We start from the raw sequence: 21,016 nt of genomic DNA, 5'->3' as shown, positions 1-21,016 counted from the left end.
GATAAAAAATAAATAACTAAGGAAGAAATTCAATAGTAAAAGTTTAATCTATTTGTGAAAAAAATTCTTCTTCTTCTTCCTACTACTACTTGAGGAAATAAAGCCACAAATAACAAAGTAAACCATTCATGGTAAGGAGAGAAAGAAGAAAAGAAGGAACAGGCTCTTCCGAACACTTGTAGAAGGTGAACTACCTCATGACATTTAGACTCCAAGATATTTTGTTGACGGAAAGCTTTGTATAATTCAGTAAAAATATATGTATTAAGGAGGCTTAAATCTAGGTTTAAAAGAGGGTGGAAAACAAATTTACCACTAGAAATATATGAATAATTCAGTTTAAAATATATGAATTTAATACATGCCAGTTATATATATATATATATATATATATATATATATATATATATATATATTATATAAAGACTATAAAGTGGTGGCTTAAGCCTCCTGGACCCATACTAAATCTGCCCCTAGTCATGAAAACCATTGCTTTGAAAGCAATTTTAACACAACCACAATGCAAATCGTTCATGTTGGTTGTTCCCCAAAATTAACACAACACCCACCTCAAACATACACTCGATAGAGAGAGTTGAAATCAAAAGAAAATTCATTATAAGATCAGAGTTCTGTAAATCTAGAATAGATTGGATCTGGTTTTGAACAAGAAGAAAAACATTCAGATTTAGAGGAAATAAATTTTGCAGATTTGACACTATTACACATTAAAAATTCCTATTCCAAATTAAGTCCATAGTGGTTTGATTTTTTTTTTTTTTTTAAAAAAAGGAGTTTCCTTTTTTTCACAAGCTTGACTACCTGTACATCTAGACAGATGAACAGCGATGCGTGTGTGGGGAAAGAGCCTTAACTACTACTTTACCACTATCCTTGAAGAGCTCTCATATGAAGATAATTGGATCTCTACAATAGCTTTCTCTCCAAACTTCGTGCCAACAAAGTCCTTGTTTAGTAGATGGAAACAAAGTACTATTTTTTTTAGTACAACAATTGTAGAGTGAGGGATTGAACCTCCAATCTCTTAAATCCATGTCAATACAAATGAACTAAGCTCAAATTGACCATGGAAGCACTAATTAAATCTTCAATTCTATTTTAATCCATATCAATTCACATGAGTTGGAGAAGGTTCATAACTATATTGGAAGATTGAAAGTTTTGCTTACCATGACGTGACAATTTATTTTACATAGGTGTGTGTATTACTATTACAATATAAATTTGTAGTTATGTATATCCATGAAGAATTTCTTCAAAGGTAACCATTATATATATATATATATAGAAAATTGATCGATTCTAATTTATACTTTAAATTCACGGTTTTTTTTTCTAGAAAAAAAAATCACAGTTTTAAAAGATAAAACATATTTGCATCAATTTATATTGAGAACTCGAACCTTTAGGTTACATTTCAAATCTTTGTTAAATGAATGTTTGAGTTATTTTCCTTTGAAAAAAGGAAATATATATATATATAACTACCGTTATTTAATATTGAAAACAAAATATTTCAAAGTTAATTAAAAGAAACAACTTTTTTTTTTATACCAATTGTTTTTTTAAAGGAAATGCATAGGATCTTAAAGGTATAAATATTAAAATACGAATTAAAAACAACAGATTTAGGCGGGAAAAAAAAAAAGAAAAGAAAATTTGAATAGAGTTCTGAAAACGGAGCCCAAAGATTCGGTGGGTCGTATCTGACGTGACCGACTGTCTCGGTTTAGCGTCCGTCCCGCCCAACCCCTCCGATTATTTCCTCTTGTCATTTTACTGTTTTGCCCTTCCACCGATCACAAATTCCCTCCCTTGCCCTCTGTAATTTCACCACGATTTCCTGCCCCTTTTCCATAATTAACCTCTTTCCTTTTCTTTTCATGGGGTACAAAAAAAACTTCTTAACATTCGTCTTCTAATAGAGACTGGCTTATAAAGAAAATGTTAATGGAGACTGATTTCAACGATAAACCAATTATATAGACTAATATTCTCGTCTTCGAGAGTATATGGATTAAAATAAAACAAAATCTAAACTATATCCGTTAAAATAGTATTTTAATATTTCTTTTAAGTACAACAAGTGGAAATATGAAAGTTAAAACAAGCTTGATATAAGTTTGATATTTGATTCATGCAAATCGTTGACCTCAAAATAAAATGATTACCTCGCAATACTTTTTCAAACAAATTTAGATGTTTCATCGCATAATCGGGAAACTAACAAAATTAATGAGACTTACTGAATGAAAAAGATTGAAATGAAATTGTTAAAAACATTATAAATATATAGACGACTTTAAAAAGTGCTTAGCAAGTTTTATGAACTTTTAGTTTTGTGTTTATTAAGTCTTAATTGTCATATTTGAATTTTTTTAAATAAAAAATAGTTGATTTATTAGTTATAAAATTAATGTTATATCTAGTAGGACTATGAAATAGTAATTTTTTTCTAGTAGACTTGTGTTATTTGTACACAATAAAAAACACAATGACTATCAAATGTGTCATCTGTATAATTCACCTAAAATAATAATAGTTAGTTGAGATTCTCTCGTTTATCTCTTTTATAAAAATATATGTGAAAAATAAAGTATATGAGAAGGAATGTAATAGAAAAATCTATAGCATTATTGCATTAATTACAAAGATGAAAATTGAACCTCCAACCTTAAAAGTGGGAGTTTATGACAATCATCACTAAACTCACTTCACTTTGATAGGTATATATATATATATATATATATATAATTGACAATACATAGGTTAAATAATAATTCTCTATCTTCTAAGAGTGTACATGGGTTGGGTTGATGATGTTTTTTAGACCAACCCAAAAATTCGGGTTGGTCAAGTTGGCAACCCAAAGAACCCAAATAAAGTTCGTTGGGTTGGGTTAGATTATCGGGTTATAACTTTTTTTTTCTCTCATTTTAATTAAAAATATGTAAATTTATATGTAACACATGACTAATAACTAAAATCTCATAAAATTCAAATGCTAAATATCAAATACCTAAGATATTTATTGCAAATTTCAAATAGAGACAAATATCATAATAATTTTAAAAGAAAAATATTTAAAATTCATAATCATAATTAAATTTTAAAAAAAGAGAAATATATATAGTATATTTTATTTATATATATAAAATTCGAGTTGGGTTGGGTCAACCCAAATTCTTTTTAGTCAACTCACGACCCAACCCAACCCAATAAAAATAGAAAAAGTGTAACCCAATCCAACCCAAAAACAAACTAATCCAACTCAACCCTTATATTTTAGGTTGGACAGTCCAAATTGTTCGGATTGTCAGGTTATTTGAATATCCTTATTATCTACTATCAATTCATTTTGTCAGTTACCTATCAATAAAAAAGCTAGGTCCTTAATATACCTAATTACATACAAACCAAGTTTCTATGAAATACAATATTTCATAAAGTTCATATAAAATCAAACTACAAATCATTAAAAGTTTTATAAAAAAAATCAAGGAAGAAGAAGAAAAACCCACAAGAGGAAGTCAAAGACATACTTGACAAAAGAAAACAAAAAAGAAGGAATTTGTGAAAATTGTCACATAACTTGGAAGAAGCTCAAGGGAACCATAGAGATAGAGTTTAAGCCAACAATTTGACTAACTTTTATTGACCATTCTTTTGGACCATTTGTTGATTTTTTTTTTTTATCTAGATGGCAACCTTCAACTTCTTTTTGCAGCTTTTGAACCACTTCCTAATTTCTTTTTCCTATTTTTTTTCTTTTTTAAAGAGAAAACTTCCAATTGTCATTTTCTTCAATAGTGCCAAAACATGGGTATTTTTGTAATTGAGTTAATCCAAATCATGGTGACAAAAAGGGCTTCAAGGTAATTTTAACTACCCTATGATCCACAATTTGATGATCTCAATTTTATAAAATAATAATAATTTGAATCAGTCTTATTAATTGTGGATTCCACTCTTCAATATTTGCACTTCCCAAAGCCCTTAAAATAATGTTTTGTTTTTTCATGTTCCATCTCAAAATAATGTTTTTGTTGCAGTGATATGGGCACCACCACCATTTTGATAAGTGCACTCCCCTTCCTAGTTGATGATCCATGAATTTCCAATATTGCCCCCCAAAAATCTAGTGAGAATGCTATTATCCATGGGTATAGATGTCACATCAATATGAATATAAATTCAACTTAATTGCTCCCTTGGGGTGCCCCAAAGGTATAATTTCTTTTTTAGGGCAAGAATAAGAAACCCAAAGCTACAATAAAGTAATGGAAAATAACCATAAATCTTAACTTTTATTGAATTAGGTTTGAATTATTTGATGCATACCATTAATACTTTTTAATCACTCATTCATTTATTGTAACATAATATTGTAGAAAGGGAATTATTTGTTTATATAATTTAAATTTAAAATACTGATTTATTTGTTTGGAGATCAAAACTAATGAATTAATATTTATGAGGGATATTGCAATAATTAACCATTTATGAGTTGAACCAGACAAAATGAAAAATGAGTTCAAACTATATCCCCTATCGGATATTGAAGTATTGCTACTTTTTTCACAACTAAATATTGTAGGTTGTCCAAGTTAACTCAAAACTCTCATGCTCATGATAATTTTGAGAATTTGTTAAATGAACTTAAAATGAAAATGAAATCTAAGAAACAAAAAGTTGATGTACAGGTAATTTTGGATTTTAAAAATTAATTCTATTTTATTTTAATTTCTTATCATAATTTTCATTTTTTTTAGTAAAGCAGTGAATTCTTAGTCAAATTTTAAATTTCATTTTTTTTTAATTTTCAAAATCTGACTTGATTTTTTAAACCATTAATAGAAAATAGATAATAAAACCAGAGAATTTAAAGGTAGAATTAGTATTTATATATTTAATTTTTTAAAATTAAAAAAAAATCAAATTATTAGCCTATTCCTTGAACTCATTTCAAAGTTTATGACCTACCCCAATACGATTACATGTAAATTCAACTTGTATAGATATATTCCTAATTTTCTAATGACATTTGATCCTGAACACGTCTTGGTAACTTGTACTGATAGAATTAGATAAAAAAAATACTAACTTGAGTTTAACGCAATCGATTTAAGCATTAATATAATTAAAGAGATTAAAGGTTCAAAACTCTAAATTGTCTTATATATTGGAAATATAATTAAAGAGATTAAAGGTTCAAAAAGTAGTTACACGAAAAATTGGAAATATTCTTTTATTTAATTAAACATCTTCAAGGTAAAAATAAAATTCATAAAAGTTTGTGGAGTAAATTTGTAATTTAATATAAAAGTAATAACAAAGAAGCTTATGATGAATAGAGAAACATGGCTCTTTTAAGTAGACATGAACAGGAACTTCGCAGTAATCTTGTCTCTCCCAGCAACCTTCACTCGTGTGAGAGAGAGAAATTTTCTCGCTCCTCCTCTCATTTTTACTCTCTCTAACGCATGCTTTCTCTCTCTAAAATTTGCCTTGCATCACATACTCACTCAAAGAGCTTACTTTTGTGCTCATTTTGCTTTAAGGCTATTGCCCAAGTTCTTCTCTCTCACCCTTCAACTTTCCTTGATTCGTTCTGAAATTCTCATTTAGTGACAGCTTCACCGTTTCTTAATTTGGGTTTCCCCCCCTTCTGCTGTGGATTCTTTTGAAGCTTTCAGCTGAAGAGATTGGTCGACATGATTGCTTCTCTCTGCTGTTTGTTGGGTTTTCCTTTGCCTTCACTCTTCTAAGATCTGGTGGGGTAAGCCCAAATTTTCCAACTGAATTCTTCTGTTCCTTGTTCTGGGGTTTCTTGAATGTTGCTTGCAATGTATTTGAAGAAATGATTTTTTTGCTCCCAGTGCTCACATTTTGGTTTTGCCTTGTTACTTCTCTGTATTTTGGAGCATTGAGTTGCTGCATAAGATCTCAGCTTCCAGAATCAAGTCATTTTCTTCTTTTTGGAAGTTGTGTGATTCTCTGAGACACTGATTTTTAATGGGGAGTTTTCCTTTTCTCAAACTGAGTAGTTGCAAGGTTGGAGTTCAAAATCTTCTGCTGCTTCTTTTTGTTTAAGTTGAGCTCTTTTTAAGATCTGGTTTCTGTGCTTTGGTTTTTCTTCTGTCTATTACTAGATTTTGGTGGACATGAAAGTTAAGTCTTTGTTGTTTTGTAGTGGTGACAGAAAATTTTTGTTGGAAACGAATTCTGACTTTATGCATTTTTACCAGCATGATTCCAAGTTGCAAATATGTGATTTTGTGATTTTAAGCAGGCCTTTTCTTTTATTTTTTTTTATTTTTTATTTTTCCATTTGATTCTAACTAAACATCAATGCCTAGTTCCATAGATTCTGAATTATGTTTTATACAATTTTTTGCCTTTGCCTTTTTTGTAGCTAGAATTGGTGCGTAGTTAAATTTCCTAGAGTTTTGCTCAAAACTTAGTGTCTTTCTTCTGGCAGAGCTGTGGTTCATACGATGGGACAAGAGACAGAATTGGACTTTGACAGCCTTTGCAGTGTGGATCTGAGTCCCAACACCGTTCTTCCTTCAATTCCACGACATTCAAGCATAAAAGACAGAAGCACAAGGAAAAAACTAAAGCATAAAGATTTTGTATTGAATGTAAAGGAGGATTTTACAGAGATTAGATTTGGTGGTGGCCGCAGGTCTCAAAAAAGCAATTCATCTAGCCTAGTTGAACTGGAAGGCAATGAGCGTACAGGTTTTGAATTGAATGTAGAGGATGATTTCACAGAGATTAGATTTGGCCGCGGCCATAGTTCTCATAAATGCAATTCACCTAGCCTAGTTGGATTGGAAGATGACAAAGTGCTCAAGTGGCATTCCAAGTACCAAAGCTCTGAAGATGTAGGTAACCTCGAAGCGATGGCCATTCAAGGAGAAAGGAGAAAAATAGAAGTTTCTCGTGACAATTACACCTCTTGGTCTTCTGGTATTGTTGACTCTTTGTGTAGTTCTGATGAGGAAAAACCAGAGAGGAGAGATCTGGTATTATCTTTGGACACAAAATTGAATCAATCATCAGTTAATAAGCCTTGCATAGGCCCACGTTCATCAGATAGCTTCATTGATATCTACTTAGGTTCAGAGAATAGTGAAACTGTATCGAAAGATCCAAGCAATCAGCTTGGAAATGTTACAGGCATTAGACCCCTTCACAATGGCAAGAAACTTTTCAAGAGAGACAAGGTTCATGCATTGCAGAAGTCACTCTCTGCTAAGTTAGAAATGTCTAAAAGTCAGCTTCCATTGGAAAGTGATCTACGGTTTAGACACAACCCAAAGCCTCATATAAGTCCTTTCAGGAAAATCTTGGATCCATTTACGAAATCCAAGTCTGTCAGAAGTCGTTTCAGTCATGCGGTAGAAGCTGGTGGAGATAAAGCTGTTAAGACAATTGACTTGGAGAGAAACGAGACATACAGAAAACCTTTGTTGCAAGATTTCTCAAATACAGCAAAGAGTTCAGGTTGTGATTCTAATTTTCCAAATAATGATAATCACCATAATGGTGTTGCATCTTCGCCTGTACATTTACATGGCTCTCTAAAGTTGGAAAAAAAACATGGGATGCCATTTTTTGAGTTCTCTCAGAGCTCCCCTGAAGATGTCTACGTGGCCAAGACATGGAAGACAGGCAATGCCTTTAAATGGGTATACACCTTTCATACCCAAGATCATCAAAAAAAGAGTAATGGAAGTAGTTTTGGATTGAATCACAGCTGCAAAAACTCCTTAATGGTGGGTCAGATGCAAGTTTCCTGTTATTTATCCTCTGAACTTCGAGATGGTGGTTTTGACAACTCAATGGTCACAGAATTCGTTCTGTATGATGCTGCACGTGCTAGACAAAGTACTGCATCCCAAGGAAGTTGCGACTCTATCCATGATGATGTCAAACCTTCTAAAAGTTCTGATTCGGGTTTAGTTGGGGAAGCCCTCAGTGTGAATGATGGAACTCCTTTAGAAAAATCCAAATTTCATAAAAAACATGCTCCTGAAAACTGTGATTATGGTTCTATAGATTCTTGCCCTTGGGATTCAGCAGATCTACATCCAGACCTTGAATCTGCAGCTATTGTTATGCACATCCCATTTAGCAAAAGAGAGAGTTTGAAGTATAAAAGAGGTGATAAGACAAGCGGTAAATTGAACTCAGCCATACAAAACCTCTCTAAGATTGAACAAAGAAAAGATGAACCTCCCCATCACACAACTCAAGAAACTCTGAAGGTGGTAATTCCCATTGGAAACCATGGTTTGCCAACTGTTGAAAGCCATGGCCCTTCTACATTACTCGATCGATGGAGGTTGGGAGGTGGTTGTGACTGTGGCGGTTGGGACATGGGTTGTCCTCTACTAATTTTGGGCACCCACAGTAGCCACTGTGCTGAGAATCAAGCACACAAGGGGAAACAGACTTTTGAGCTTTTTCATCAGGTAAGCTTTCTATTGGTTCCAGATAATTGGCATTTATAGTTCTGGACTGATGTTTCATGTGGAAATTTTGATAACAATCATATAATAAAAGCTTAAGGCACTGAACTGACTTTCATATGCCTTTCATGTACATTCAATGGGACAATGTTTAATTGCAACAAATGGTTCACTTAGGCATTTAATGTATTGATTTCCATGCTAAGAAATAGAATATTATTGATAATAAGTATATTACAGAAGAAAGAATATGGTGTTTGTATAGTGGCAGAGATTTTTTTAATTAAAACCCTATTGCTGACTTAACTTTTATCAGATACTAAATTAAAGTTTTAGGCAAACTATTATTATGTATTTGTTGGTTGCAGTCAGTAAATTAGTCAAAAGACGTATTCTCATAGTAGTGCGTGCTTTTTTATGTGGATACAGGGAGTAAAAGATTCCACTCCAGCATTGACCATGAATGTTGTCAAAGATGGACAATATGCTGTCGATTTTCATGCGCGATTATCAACATTGCAAGCATTCTCCATTTGTGTTGCTATTTTACATGCGACTGAAGCCTGTACTGCTGTCCAGGTAGAGGAAACAAAAGAGTTGCAGCATTGCAATTCCTTAAAGGTGCTTCTTGAGGAGGAAGTAAAATTCCTGATCGATGCAGTCACAATGGAGGAGAAGAAAAGAGAAACGAGAATGTTGAAAGAAACACCAACATCATATTTGTTCAATCCTCCATTTTCTCCTATTGCTAGAGTGTAAGATGAAGGCCAACTTGATCGGTACAGATAGTAAGGCTTCTTCAGATGGTTCCACGTTGACTTTTGATAGACCGCCTCATTCAAGTTATGGAAGCTGCTTGATAAAGCTCCAATGGAAGAAATTGTACAAGGAACCTTCTCAGCAACCGCACGGGCTCTCGGAGTCGGGCATTTGATTTATTTTGTAGAACAGAGAAAGAGCTTGCTTAGAGAAGCTGAAATGACTAGTAGGAGAGTCCTGAGAAGATGCTAATTGGGGAACTCAGATCATTATGATATGAGGGTATCAGGACACTTTTATTTATTATTCTTCAAAAACCAAATCCTTTTGAATAACGTGGTAGTTAATTGTTCATATTGTAATATGGTAGGGAGATGAGTAGCCAATTGATAATTAGAGAGATACTACTGTCCTTCACATTAAACTTTTTGTACATTATATTGTTAAGAGGCAAAGTGTAAGACTTGATATCAGTAGAAATAACATAAAGTTTTGTCTTGAATCTAATGCTAGATATCTGCTCTATTTTTCACTACAATCAGGTTCTATATTGTCTTGGGAAAATATCATCTTTGGTGAAAGAATTTCCTGTTGGCTTGTTATTTTTTTTTTTTCTTTTTTCTTTTTTTATTAGGAGAAGGGGAACCTTACATGTCAAAAAAACTACAGGGAGCTGGACATTTAGAGAACAAAAGCTAATATCTTGATGCTTTGCCTTGCTGTTGATGGAAAAGTTAATCAAGATCCAAATCCTCATCTAATAAGCTTCTAGAAAATGGTCCTTGTTCTTTTTCTTTGGAAGATTCAGAAAGTGGTCAAGTGGATAAGCTTTTTCAAAAGGTTAACAGTCACAGCTGAAGGGTATGTTTTTTTTGGGTTTTTTTTTTTTAACCAATATCAATTTATACCCAAAGTTCGGGATTGTATTAATTGAAACCCTAAATTAAGAATGGTATCAATTTAAACCTTAACCCAATTTAAATTTTGAATTTTAGAATTTGTATCAATTTAAATCCATAATTATCAATTTCAACCTTGGACATTCATAAGTGTATTCAAATAAAACATAATCGGAGTTTAAATTGATATCATTGTGAAAGTTCAGGGTTTAAATTGATACACTTATAAAGTTCAGGTTTAAATTGATACAGTTATTAGTTTGGGGTTTAAATAGATTCAATCCCCAAAATTTTGAGTTTAAATTGATACAACACCCAAAGTTGAGAGATATGAATTGATATTTACTTTTTTTTATTGATTTTAAAATGATTTAAATCACTTTTCTTATCTCTAAAATCACTCTAAAATATGTCTTCAATTATTTAAAATCAACTCAATACTTTATTTTACACTTTCAAATATGATTTTCATACAATTAGATTGAATTTGAAACATTCAAAATATTTTTAAGATTGAATTTGAAATTGAGAAAAGTAGTTTCAACTATTTGAAGATGGCTTCAAACAGACTCGAAGCCTACAAAAGAATCACTTCAAGGCCCGGGCTGGTGAAAGATGTTTCCTCTTTTATGAGTTGAAATAAAGCCTTCTCTCTCTAGAGAAAAAATGGGAATACTCGGATCTTTGTGATCACCTCAATAAAAAAGAACAATGTATAAAGTTGGCCTTGAAACTAAAGTACTGAGTCTACACAATAATGTGCAGCAATAGGGCATCATTACAAAAGAGGAAATAATTACAAAAAATGAAATCTGTTTATTTATTTTTACTTAAAGGTATACAGAATGGCCTAAGCTTATAATGACAGGTATTTTGCCTAGTCAATTATGATGAAAATCAATATACAAGGATTCACAATTGTTTTTACTTTAAAAATTGACTTTTCTTTGGTTAAAAGAATCTTATACCTATCCCCCCAATTCTCAGGTTCTTGCTGCAGCATCAGGTTCCTTTCCATTTATGTGGTTGATGCATAAATCAAATGTCAATGACTCTCCAAATACAATACATGGAACACCCCTTTCAAATTTCTGCCTCTAACATCACTTGTCCATCAATTCATATTTTGGTAAATATTACGAGTGCAAATCAGGTATCGTGGTTGTTGACGATGACAATCTGATAAAGAGAATTGCAATCATATAGTTGAATCATCTTTCGAGTTCACCATTTAGTTAGTGTTGGACTCTAGCAGTATCATGTCGAGGCAGCTCGAGAGAAAAAAGTCTCTTCAAAAACTCATAAGAGGAGAAGAAGATTGCACCTTGAGACATGTACATAACCAGTCTTGGAGTCAGGCCCCTGATAAGACAGATGGGACGATTTCAACAAACTAAAGAAAAGTTTAAGAAACGAACCTCCTTGACAAGGGTATTAGAAGAAACTGTTAATGGAAATTCTACAATTGATGATAGATTATATGCTCAGAGACGAGCGGATGCCAGAATAGAGCATACCTATAGAGGCCTTTCAGACCTTCTTTTTTGCCTATTTCATAGAGGGCTTGAATTACACTTTTATATGGGCTCAGAGATCCTGGTATTTGCGTTTGTAATCTGGTCTTTACAACATCAAAAGGAGTGGTAAACAAAGCGGCAGTGGATCCAGCTACTCCTCCACATACTAACTGCAGATAAAGAACCATCACCGTGCGTGTGTGGAAGTGATTTTAAAATGGTTAGAATCAGTTTTGTCATTTTCACAATCACTCCAAAATATATTTTTAATAATTCAAAACCAATTTTGATGGTATAAAATCACATTTAAAAGTATAAAATAAAACATTAAATTGATTTTGAATTTTGAAAGACATGCATTGGAGTGATTTTGAATATAAAAATATAATTTTAACCATTTCAAAATTATCCCCAAACATGCAAAAATGCAAATATTATAGTCTAAAACCACCATTGCCACCACGGGAAGGAAAGATTAAGGTCCCATTGATAACCATTTGGTTTCTTGTTTTCAAAAATTAATCTTATAAACACTACTCCCATCCGTGAGTTTTTTTTTTTTTTTTTTTGTTATCTAATTTTTAGATAAGGTCTCAAAATCTAAAGTAGGTTTTGAAAACTAAAAAAAATAATAAAAATAAATAAATAAACATATAAATAGTTTTTATAAATCTTTTCTTTTTCGAAATTTGACAAAAATTCAAATATTTTCTTAAAATTGATGGACACTATGGTAAGAAATTATGAGATAACTAAACCAGGGCCTAAATAATTAGATGTTTAGTCTATATAGTGATGGGCGTGGAATGAGATCCGGAATCAATACCATTTCCATTCCTCAACATTTCTTCATCCTCTATTTAAAAGGAAATTAAAAATACATTTTTTCTTCAAATAACATATATTAGTTTGTGTCTGAAAACATCGACATGTTTGGCTCCTTTTTCTAGGCTTTTCTTATTTTTTTAACGTCTGAGTATCTTTTCGTTTTTCCTCAACGAAAGATAAGTTATTTTTATGATTTTATCTTTAGAAGGGAGGGAGGAAAAAAACACTTAGAAATTGATCAATTTTGTTCATAATTTTTATTAATTTAATTAACTTAATTAATGGAAATATAATTTTCTCATTAATAAATAATTATTTATTTTACCTACATTTCCAAGATTTAAATTCACGGATAAGGACGAAGACAACTTCAATTTCAATCCTCATTCATCATAGGGAATTGAAAGTTGGACCCATCAGAAAAATTATCATCATTGATTTATCAAGCAAGTGCAAAAAAAAAAAAAAAAAAGGAAGAAGAAGACAGAGATAAATTAATGGGAGAACCATAATAACTAACCGTTTGTGCAGTAGTTTGTTGAGCATTAGATTTCATCAGTCCTTTCAAACTTTCATATGTATAGAACTGCAAAGAAAATATTGCCAAAATAACATGGTGGGATAAAAGGAAAATGAAATCAATTTGAAAGGTCAACTGCATCTAAGAGATAAGTATGGAGAGCTAGTGCACTAAATTCTTTTCTTTCTTTTTTTTTTTTTTTTTTTTTATAAGAAACAATTTCATTGATGTATGAAATATATCCAAAGGGGTAAAAAAAAATCCTTACCTTGATAATTGAGTGCGGTACATTTCTACAAAGAACAGCTCCCCACCCAGTATATAATCCACGCAATCCACCCTTCGCAACAACACCAACAAAGGCATTCCTGCAAGCCAATGAATCATGATCATGACAGAACAAAATTCATGCAAGAAACTTGAGCTTAGGACGATATAAATGGCTGGGAAAAAAAATATCAGAACCAATCATTAGCAAATCAATGAAATTATTCAAGCTACCCTGACAAGAATCTAAGTCATAACAATTTTTTTTGAGTAAAAGCCAAAGGTGAGAGTGAGATGAATTCAAGATACTAGATAAAATTTACAAAGAATAACTAGAAAACGAAATACTTTCAGTAACATCAACAGTGTCAGCGCGAGAATCTAAAATGTATACCAGCAGTTATGGTACTGTGCACTGACTTGCATCTGCTGTTTTATACGCTCACTTGGGGTAAAAAGAAAAGATGTAGCAATACTTGCACAACCACCGGCCACACAGTGAACAATAGAGCGATACTCCTAAAGAAAAGAAACAAGTCTGAGGCTTCAAAAGCTAAAACCAGCAAACAACCAAAGTGAATAACAATAAATTGGGACGATTATTTAAAAGGCTACACTAATGGTTTCAAGAATGGATCCATATTCAGAGTTCTACCTGCATTTCTCCCTCCCCCAACTCAAATACAATTACATACCAGACCATCTAACAGACCCACAAGTTCCATGTGCCATGAAACATCAGCAGAAGGGGACCATATGTCATCAAGTAAGAGTTACATTATGTTTACCTTTTCAGCGTACCCCAAACTTCTACTTAGAGAGGGAGAGAGCAAGACAGGACCCCAAAAAAATCTAGAAAGGTAAGGCAAACAGAAGGGAAAAAAAACAAAGGAAAAAAAAAACTAATGATGCTGAATAACAGAATGAAATTCCTACCTCTTGGAGAAGTGGAAGCAAAGCTCCTTTGACTGATTCATATGTGAAAGTGTAAACAGCAGATATAGGAGCTGAAGAAGCAATGTTGGTGGAGATTCCACGATAAAGTCCACTTAAACCTGCAATAAGTATGTTGTTGATTTTCAGAAGATTTCTTAACAAATAAAAAGAAAACTGCCCTTGATTTCCAGATTGAGATAGTGTTTCACACAGTATCACCAACCCACCTCGATCAGACACGATTGATTTTCCAATGTAACTGAGAGACTTCTGTTTGGCATGATAAGACTGAACCACTGTTTTGATTGTATCAACAGGATGTAGACAAAGACTGACAAATACACCCGCCAACGCCCCTGCAAAGGCATGTTCTTGCTTAGCAATAGTGTAACAAGATTTTTCACGGGTCAATGAGGAATCCTCTCTGCTGTACTCATTTTCAACATTGAGATTGTCCGACTTTTTGGTTTTATTCTCATGTTGTTCCCTGCTACTAGTCTTCTGCCCATAGTCTAACTTGTCTGATGCACCATCTTTGGAAGGTACTGAATGAGCTGCCAAAATATCTGCACTTGGGCTCTCTACTATACTGCTATCTGCCTTGTTATCTTGAACAAACATAAGGATGCGTGAGGGCATATAAACATTTTCTATCATTTTTATTTCCAACTTTCGAGTGAACAGAGATGATACATTGATTGATTGGAATATAGGAGCATTCCTTGAAGTTTCACTAATCAACTCATGAACAAGAAAACTTGAATCTCCTGAAATGCAGCCCCCTGCTTCATGAAGACCGTCTCTAGCCTTGAATGCATTGGCTTTCATGCTTCCAGTATTAGCAACTTTCACAGGGTAGCATGCTTCAGTATGACTTACACGGTTCATCCATGCATATATCTTCCCCATATCGTGTGAGATTCGTACACTAGTAAGGCCTTTTCCTTTCCAGGATTTAGCAGACATGTCACTACCACCATTTAGTAGACTCCAAAATGATGACGTGGAATGATATTTACAAGGTTCTGACAAAGACATCTTCTGAGTTACTGTCAAACAATTCAAGCCCAATGTAGGCTGCACCAGAGGAGAACACTGGCCATCAGTCCTTATATCAACACAGAAGTTTTTAATTTCAGGTGTTTTGCCATTAACTTCAACCACACTATTGAAGGTAACCTCATTGGAATCGTCATTGTCTTGGTTCAAGATCCTCTTTCGTTGGAAAAAGGTAAAAGGACGACTAGCAAGATTCAATACTTGGCCAAAAATTGAAATGACCTGAGCTGTGCTCAATATCTCAGAAGACTTGGGTTTATTTGTAGTGCTGTCATCCCTACTGCGTTTGGCATAACAAGTGTTGGAGGAATCATTTTCAAGGACAAAATCAGACAGCTCAGAAGATATACCCTCATCTGGTCTCCACCAGTAATATATCGATGGCCGATTGCTTACACAAGGCTTATTCTGTTTGTTCATTTTCTCAGATCTTCCGCAGTTTCCTTGACACATGGTTCAGAGGAACTGCAAACAGAATCATAACATCATATCACTCAGCATAAACTATGCCATCTAACATTCAGGCAACCAAGAAAAGTAATAACTGAACCTTTCAAGTTAGCCGGTAGATGTAGCAGAACAAACAACAACAAATTGGGAAAAGAAGCAAAATATACGATTTCAATTGAAAGACTAAAGGATGAAATACAAATTTGTGAACATGTGATTTAGAACTTCAAAAAAACAAAACAAAAAAAGTTTTTATAAGGTGTCTGACTGCAAATTTTGCCGTTAGAGCGAAATTTCTACTAAATGCATCTCACAAAATTTCAATATGGGAATTAGAAAATTCTTTTGCTGCCAGGTGTATTAATTTTGTCAGTAATTCACAATTATCTAAAAAGAATTTTAAAACAAACCATAGCAATAGATCCATAGTGAAGAGCAAGCAAATACATTTATCCAGCAACAAAGCTTTAAAATGAAGATTAGTTTAAAAAGAAATGGAAATGTTTAAAGCATGAAGCCAAAGAAAGTCAAAGGAGTAGCAAAATCCTTTGTCTTTGGCATAAAAGAACATAATTACAAAAATCTTCTGGGAGAGAGCTTCGTCTTGAAGAAACAGACATAATATTGTCCATATAATTTGGACCAGTCTCTTTTCCACTTTCATTATATTGGGTCGCCATAATAAGGAGAACTGATAAATTCCCTCAGCCCTCAATTGGTCTAACAACTCGTCCATTATAGTGACTAAATAATAGCATTGCATACGCTAGATATACAATTGGCTTGCAGACATCAAGACAATTACGTTTTCTAATCACTCTGGTGACCAATTGAACTGACATAGTTTTCTCAAATAAATTGTCCTTCAAGATATCTTTGGACATTCCTTGGAAAGTAGCTTCTGGTAAACCCGAAGTGGAAATTTCTACTGAGCTAGAACTTCCTTGGAGAAAGAAAAAACAGTAACCACCAAAAGATGAATTTAAATCAACCATTCACCTTCTTCAAATGGTTTTGTTAGAATATTGATATAATATTAAATTTTCCTTCATCTATAAGCTTAAGCTTCTAGGTCAATTGGTGATTTAACATGGTATCAGAGCAAGAAGTTAGGAGGTCTTGTGTTCAAACCCTTGCAATGATATTTTCTTCCCAATTAATAATGATTACCACTTGTTGGTTCTTCTACAAATTGCAAGCCCACGAGTGAGAGGCAGTGTTAAAGTATTGATATAATATTAAATTTACCTTCACCCATAAGCTTGCTTTTTGGTCAATAGGTGATTTAACAAATTCTGTTTAAAAGTTGTCTCTATTATCAATCTACCCAACCTAAACCTATTTAAAAGTGAAGATTATAATCAACTCACTGGTTTCTTTAATTATAACAATAAGTCAGCAAGAGAAAAAGGTAGTGTAAGAATAGTTGTGCAGATAATAGCACAAAAAGTAACCTAACTACCTTTTACCAATCAATTCCGGCATACCTTCACATTGCATAGACTACAAGTCCAATCAAATTACATGCATGCAGTCCAATTGGTCCAAAAAAACGACCAAACAGATAAAATTGGAGGAGCCCTGGAGCAAGAATCAAGTACAAGGGTCACATGTCATTCCAACAAATCTAGTCATATAGCAATACCGTCATATGTAGCTCAGCTAAATATGTATATCCTGAAGAAAATATTGGATAAATTATTTGATAAGATTTCTAAATTTCTGTTGTTTAAAAAATCACGATTATATACATAGTAACAAATTTCTTTGCTTGAAATCTATTTTCTAACATGGTCTCGAAATCTTAACCAAATTTTAAATATACCTAAAGAAACTTGGTTTTTTATTTAAGTTTTGTTCATAATTTTAAAAAAGATTCAATGGGGTATTAACCACCCCTAAACCCATATACAAAATTGAAAGTACCAGACTACTTTGAACCGATTGATGAAAACTGATCTAACAATCCCCGACTCAATGTTCCAGAATGCACTTAAAAACCATTCAAAAGCCAAATCGACCACACTAGTTAATACTTACATTAATTAAAAACATTAAAACCAATAGCTTCAGGAATTAATTCAAGTGAAGTATCCATCTGAACCATTCGATAGATAGCGAACTCAAATTTTTTTTTAAATTCAAATCTTCTTCAGCCATAATCTCGCTGAATGAAACAAGAAACCTAGTGCAGCAGAGCATGATTTCATTTTCTAAGCTTCTCCGCAGCCAGTCAGAGATTAAACAATATTTCAAAGAGAATTGAAAGGAAGAAAGAAAATGCAGGATGAACAGAAAATGCTACGAGAAATAAATATCTAACCTCATACAAAGTCGAGCTCCCAGCATCGAAATGAAGTAGTGAGCGAAATTTTATACTCATTCTTTCCGCGAAAATGAGAGAAGAAGATTTATGATGGGTTTAACTATTCAACCTTTTTTTATTTCAAAAGACAAAAAAATATTCAACTTTTTTTTTTTTCCTGTTCTTCTCTTGTCTTTATTTGAGAAATCAATTTTAATGTTCTTTTTAATTTATGGGTAAAAAATACATCTTTTTTCTCTAGTTTTTATTTTTTAGAATTTTCAAAAAAAAAAATTATACAAAAATAGCACAACTTTTTTTTAGAGGCGGATAGAATGAGTGGTTTTTTTTTTAAATAGTTTGACATTTTTCTATCCGTGAAAATTTCCCCTTTTTTAGTTTATATTTCGTCTCTATATTTCGAAAAAATATCCTTAAATTTTTATTTTGATTTCAGTTTAGTTCAAAGGTTTCAAAATATCTCGAATTTACTGTTGAGATTTGAATTTTTTTTTTTTCAATTTGGTCATTGGGTTTTAAGATTTACAATTTTTTTAACAGATACTTTAACGTAGGTTTAAGATTTACAATTTTAACTTTGATTATTCATTGAATATTCGCTTTAGTTTTTTTTATTAATGTATGTAAAGTAGTTTTAAAATTAATGTTAAAAGTATAAATCAAAATAATGTTAAAGGTTAAAATTTAAGGACCAAATTGAATCAAAACTTAAAGTTTAATAGTAGAATTGTTATATTTTGAAACTTATAGACTGAATTAAAATCAAATTAAAAAATTAAAGACTAAAAGTATAATATTCAGACACTAGGGACTAAATAAAATCTACATCCAAAATCTATAAACCAAAAAAAGATATTTTCTCCTAGTCACAAATGGGATACAAGAATTTAAACTTCCAACCTCGAGTTTGAATATTTTTTTGTCCTTGAATTTTCAATTTCATTACATTTTAGTTTCTAATCTTTCAAGATATTTAGTTCGGTTCCTAAACTTTTAAATTTATTCTATTTTGGTTTATAAACTTTCAACATATCTTTTATAGTCCCTGTTTTTCACAATAACATGTGGGTGCGGTCAGGTCGGAAATTCGAACATTTGATCTTATGATCAATAATTCATATGTCACTTGAGCTATACTCATTTTAACTAAATGTCCTATGACTAAATATCTGTCGTGGTTTATAAATTCTCAAAGTATATATTTTAGTATTTAAACTTTAATAAAAAAAAATAATTTTTTTTTTCGTAATTTCAATATGTTTTTTTTTCATCTAATGTCCACTTGTCAAATACTTATTCCACTATTTGGCTCAAAATCATGCTAATATATTAGTACGCATATTCAAAACTATGTTATTAATTTGTAAACATAAAATGACAACAAGGATCTTATGGTTTGATTAAAACATATGTTTTAAAAGTTTTTAAGACGTAGACAAAACAAATTTTAAAAAAATTCAATAACCAATATTTTGAAAGTTATAATTTGCTTCTGCCATGAAAACTTGGATTAAAAATAAAAATAATTTTTTTTTTTTTTAAAAAAAAAAAAAAGAAATTTAAAATTGTCTGAGTCTGGGTTCGAACCGGAGACCTCTAGTGTGTGAGACTAGCGTGATAACCAACTACACCACCCAGACAAGATGTTAAAAAAAAATAAAACAAATTATATAAAACAAATAATTGAACGTTATTAAAATAAATATTTATTATATTAAAATTTATTACTACCAAATGGTTTGTAGGTTACTGTCAGCAAACTATATCTAAAGTTTTTTGGACAATATTTTATGTATTATTATTATACACCGTTTGTATTTTGAAGAAATTTGTGTCATGTCTTATATGTTTTCATGGAAAAATTGAACATTTGTATTTAAAGTTGATAGTATAAACTTTATATCGGTTGAATTATGTTCATTTTAAAACGTTACATCTTACGTGTTGAATTCATTTTCGAATGTCCAAAAAATTAGTGTTTGTACAGTCAATATATCTTAAAATTAATACTTATTGCTAGTTTGCAGTTAATTTTATATCAATATTAGTTAAATAATAATAAAAGTGGTCATGTAAGAAAGACAAAGATAACTATGTTCCAACATTTATAGAGGGAAGGTTAAAACTAGATAATGATCACGGGTCGCGACGAGTCTAGTGAGACCTATTAAAAAAAGGTTAAAAAAACTAACCATTGCCACCAGAATTATTCTTTAAGGTTTATTGAAAATATACAAATTAAATTTCAATATTTAAAATTATATGAATTAAAATAAAAATAAGTTTCAAATTACAATGACCTAATATATATTCAATATTTTGAAAAATAAAACTGTGACTGCAATTAATCGAGGTTCTCAATTAACTTTCAATTGGCATGGGTCACTTAACAACTTAATCAAACAAAACTATTTATCCAATTAGGAGATTAAAGAGACTAACTTCCTTGCTTTAAATTTTCTGTACAAATTGATGAAAAAGGAAGAAGAAAAAACACAAAAGTTTTACGTGGAAAACCCTAGGCCAGGGAGAAAAAACCACGATAGTAGACTGATTTTATTATTTTTCTAATACACTGAATACAAGAAGACTGCTCAAATAAATAGACAAGTAAGGAGCCCTAAGGACATGTTAAATTACAAAAATATCCCTAGGGTAAAATACTGATTCTCAACACTCCCCTCAAGTTGGGGCGTAGATATCAATAAGACCCAACTTGCTAACCGATGCGTTATTTTATGATGTGGAATTCTGGATAAAATTTGATGATGAAAATGCGTTGAGCACTCAAGTTTTCTCAGTGGAATCCAAGTGTAAACCCCACTGAGTTTCCTGGTAAGTCCAGGATCGAAATCAGGGACTTGAGAAAACAATATGCGGTGATAATTTTCAGGAAAACTTTGCGGTAACCGGTAACTCAAATAAGTGTTGGTTTTGTTTGTTGGGTAATGAAA

General features: G+C 31.9%; 2 protein-coding genes and 1 non-coding gene across 6 annotated transcripts; 1 reads left to right on the top strand and 2 right to left on the bottom strand.

The window, feature by feature from the left end:
• The first annotated feature begins 5,366 nt into the window (after nt 1–5,366).
• Nucleotides 5,367–9,767, top strand: LOC120068157 (bromo-adjacent domain protein, putative (DUF3527)). 2 transcript variants are annotated; one of them, XM_039019861.2, is made up of 3 exons: nt 5,367–5,800; nt 6,503–8,504; nt 8,931–9,767. In XM_039019861.2, exons 2-3 carry the CDS (start codon nt 6,519–6,521, stop codon nt 9,258–9,260), a joined length of 2,316 nt encoding a protein of 771 aa, XP_038875789.1. In that variant the 5' UTR covers nt 5,367–5,800; nt 6,503–6,518; the 3' UTR covers nt 9,261–9,767. The 2 variants fall into 2 exon arrangements, with proteins under 2 accessions (XP_038875789.1, XP_038875790.1); XM_039019862.2 differs by having other exon boundaries at nt 5,481–6,075.
• Nucleotides 9,768–10,955: 1,188 nt separating this feature from the next.
• On the bottom strand, nt 10,956–18,199 carry LOC120068488 (Mitochondrial substrate carrier family protein). Of its 3 annotated transcripts, none has more exons than XM_039020273.2 (9): nt 18,060–18,199; nt 17,199–17,317; nt 14,455–15,751; nt 14,228–14,346; nt 13,686–13,810; nt 13,293–13,392; nt 13,025–13,090; nt 11,677–11,846; nt 10,956–11,521 (listed from the first exon to the last, which is right to left on the bottom strand). In XM_039020273.2, the coding sequence occupies exons 3-9, from the start codon at nt 15,737–15,739 to the stop codon at nt 11,395–11,397; spliced, it is 1,992 nt and encodes a 663-aa protein (XP_038876201.1). In that variant the 5' UTR covers nt 15,740–15,751; nt 17,199–17,317; nt 18,060–18,199; the 3' UTR covers nt 10,956–11,394. The 3 variants fall into 3 exon arrangements, with proteins under 3 accessions (XP_038876201.1, XP_038876200.1, XP_038876202.1); XM_039020272.2 differs by having other exon boundaries at nt 17,224–17,317; XM_039020274.2 differs by lacking the exon at nt 17,199–17,317.
• A 1,429-nt stretch (nt 18,200–19,628) lies between these two features.
• On the bottom strand, nt 19,629–19,702 carry TRNAV-CAC (transfer RNA valine (anticodon CAC)). The gene has a single exon. It is a non-coding gene; the product is annotated as a tRNA-Val (tRNA).
• Between the last annotated feature and the right edge of the window lie 1,314 nt (nt 19,703–21,016).

Source organism: Benincasa hispida, chromosome 12 (genome assembly GCF_027475165.1).
Source record: "Benincasa hispida cultivar pf3 chromosome 12, pf3_genome.v1.1, whole genome shotgun sequence".
In the NCBI taxonomy this organism is placed as follows: domain Eukaryota; kingdom Viridiplantae; phylum Streptophyta; class Magnoliopsida; order Cucurbitales; family Cucurbitaceae; genus Benincasa; species Benincasa hispida.
Note: the sequence above shows the minus strand (reverse complement) of the source record. Positions and strands in the feature narration are given on the sequence as shown.

Bases quoted from the DNA above. Each gene is read 5' to 3' on its own strand.
- LOC120068157 (XM_039019861.2), top strand. From the start codon at position 6,519: ATGGGACAAGAGACAGAATTGGACTTTGACAGCCTTTGCAGTGTGGAT. The intron at 8,505-8,930 runs GTAAGCTTTCTA...ATGTGGATACAG, and splicing joins CTTTTGAGCTTTTTCATCAG to GGAGTAAAAGATTCCACTCC.
- LOC120068488 (XM_039020273.2), bottom strand. From the start codon at position 15,739: ATGTGTCAAGGAAACTGCGGAAGATCTGAGAAAATGAACAAACAGAAT. The intron at 13,091-13,292 runs GTAAGGATTTTT...TTTTCTTTGCAG, and splicing joins TACCGCACTCAATTATCAAG to TTCTATACATATGAAAGTTT. The intron at 11,847-13,024 runs GTTAGTTATTAT...CTTTATCTGCAG, and splicing joins AACAAACTACTGCACAAACG to TTAGTATGTGGAGGAGTAGC.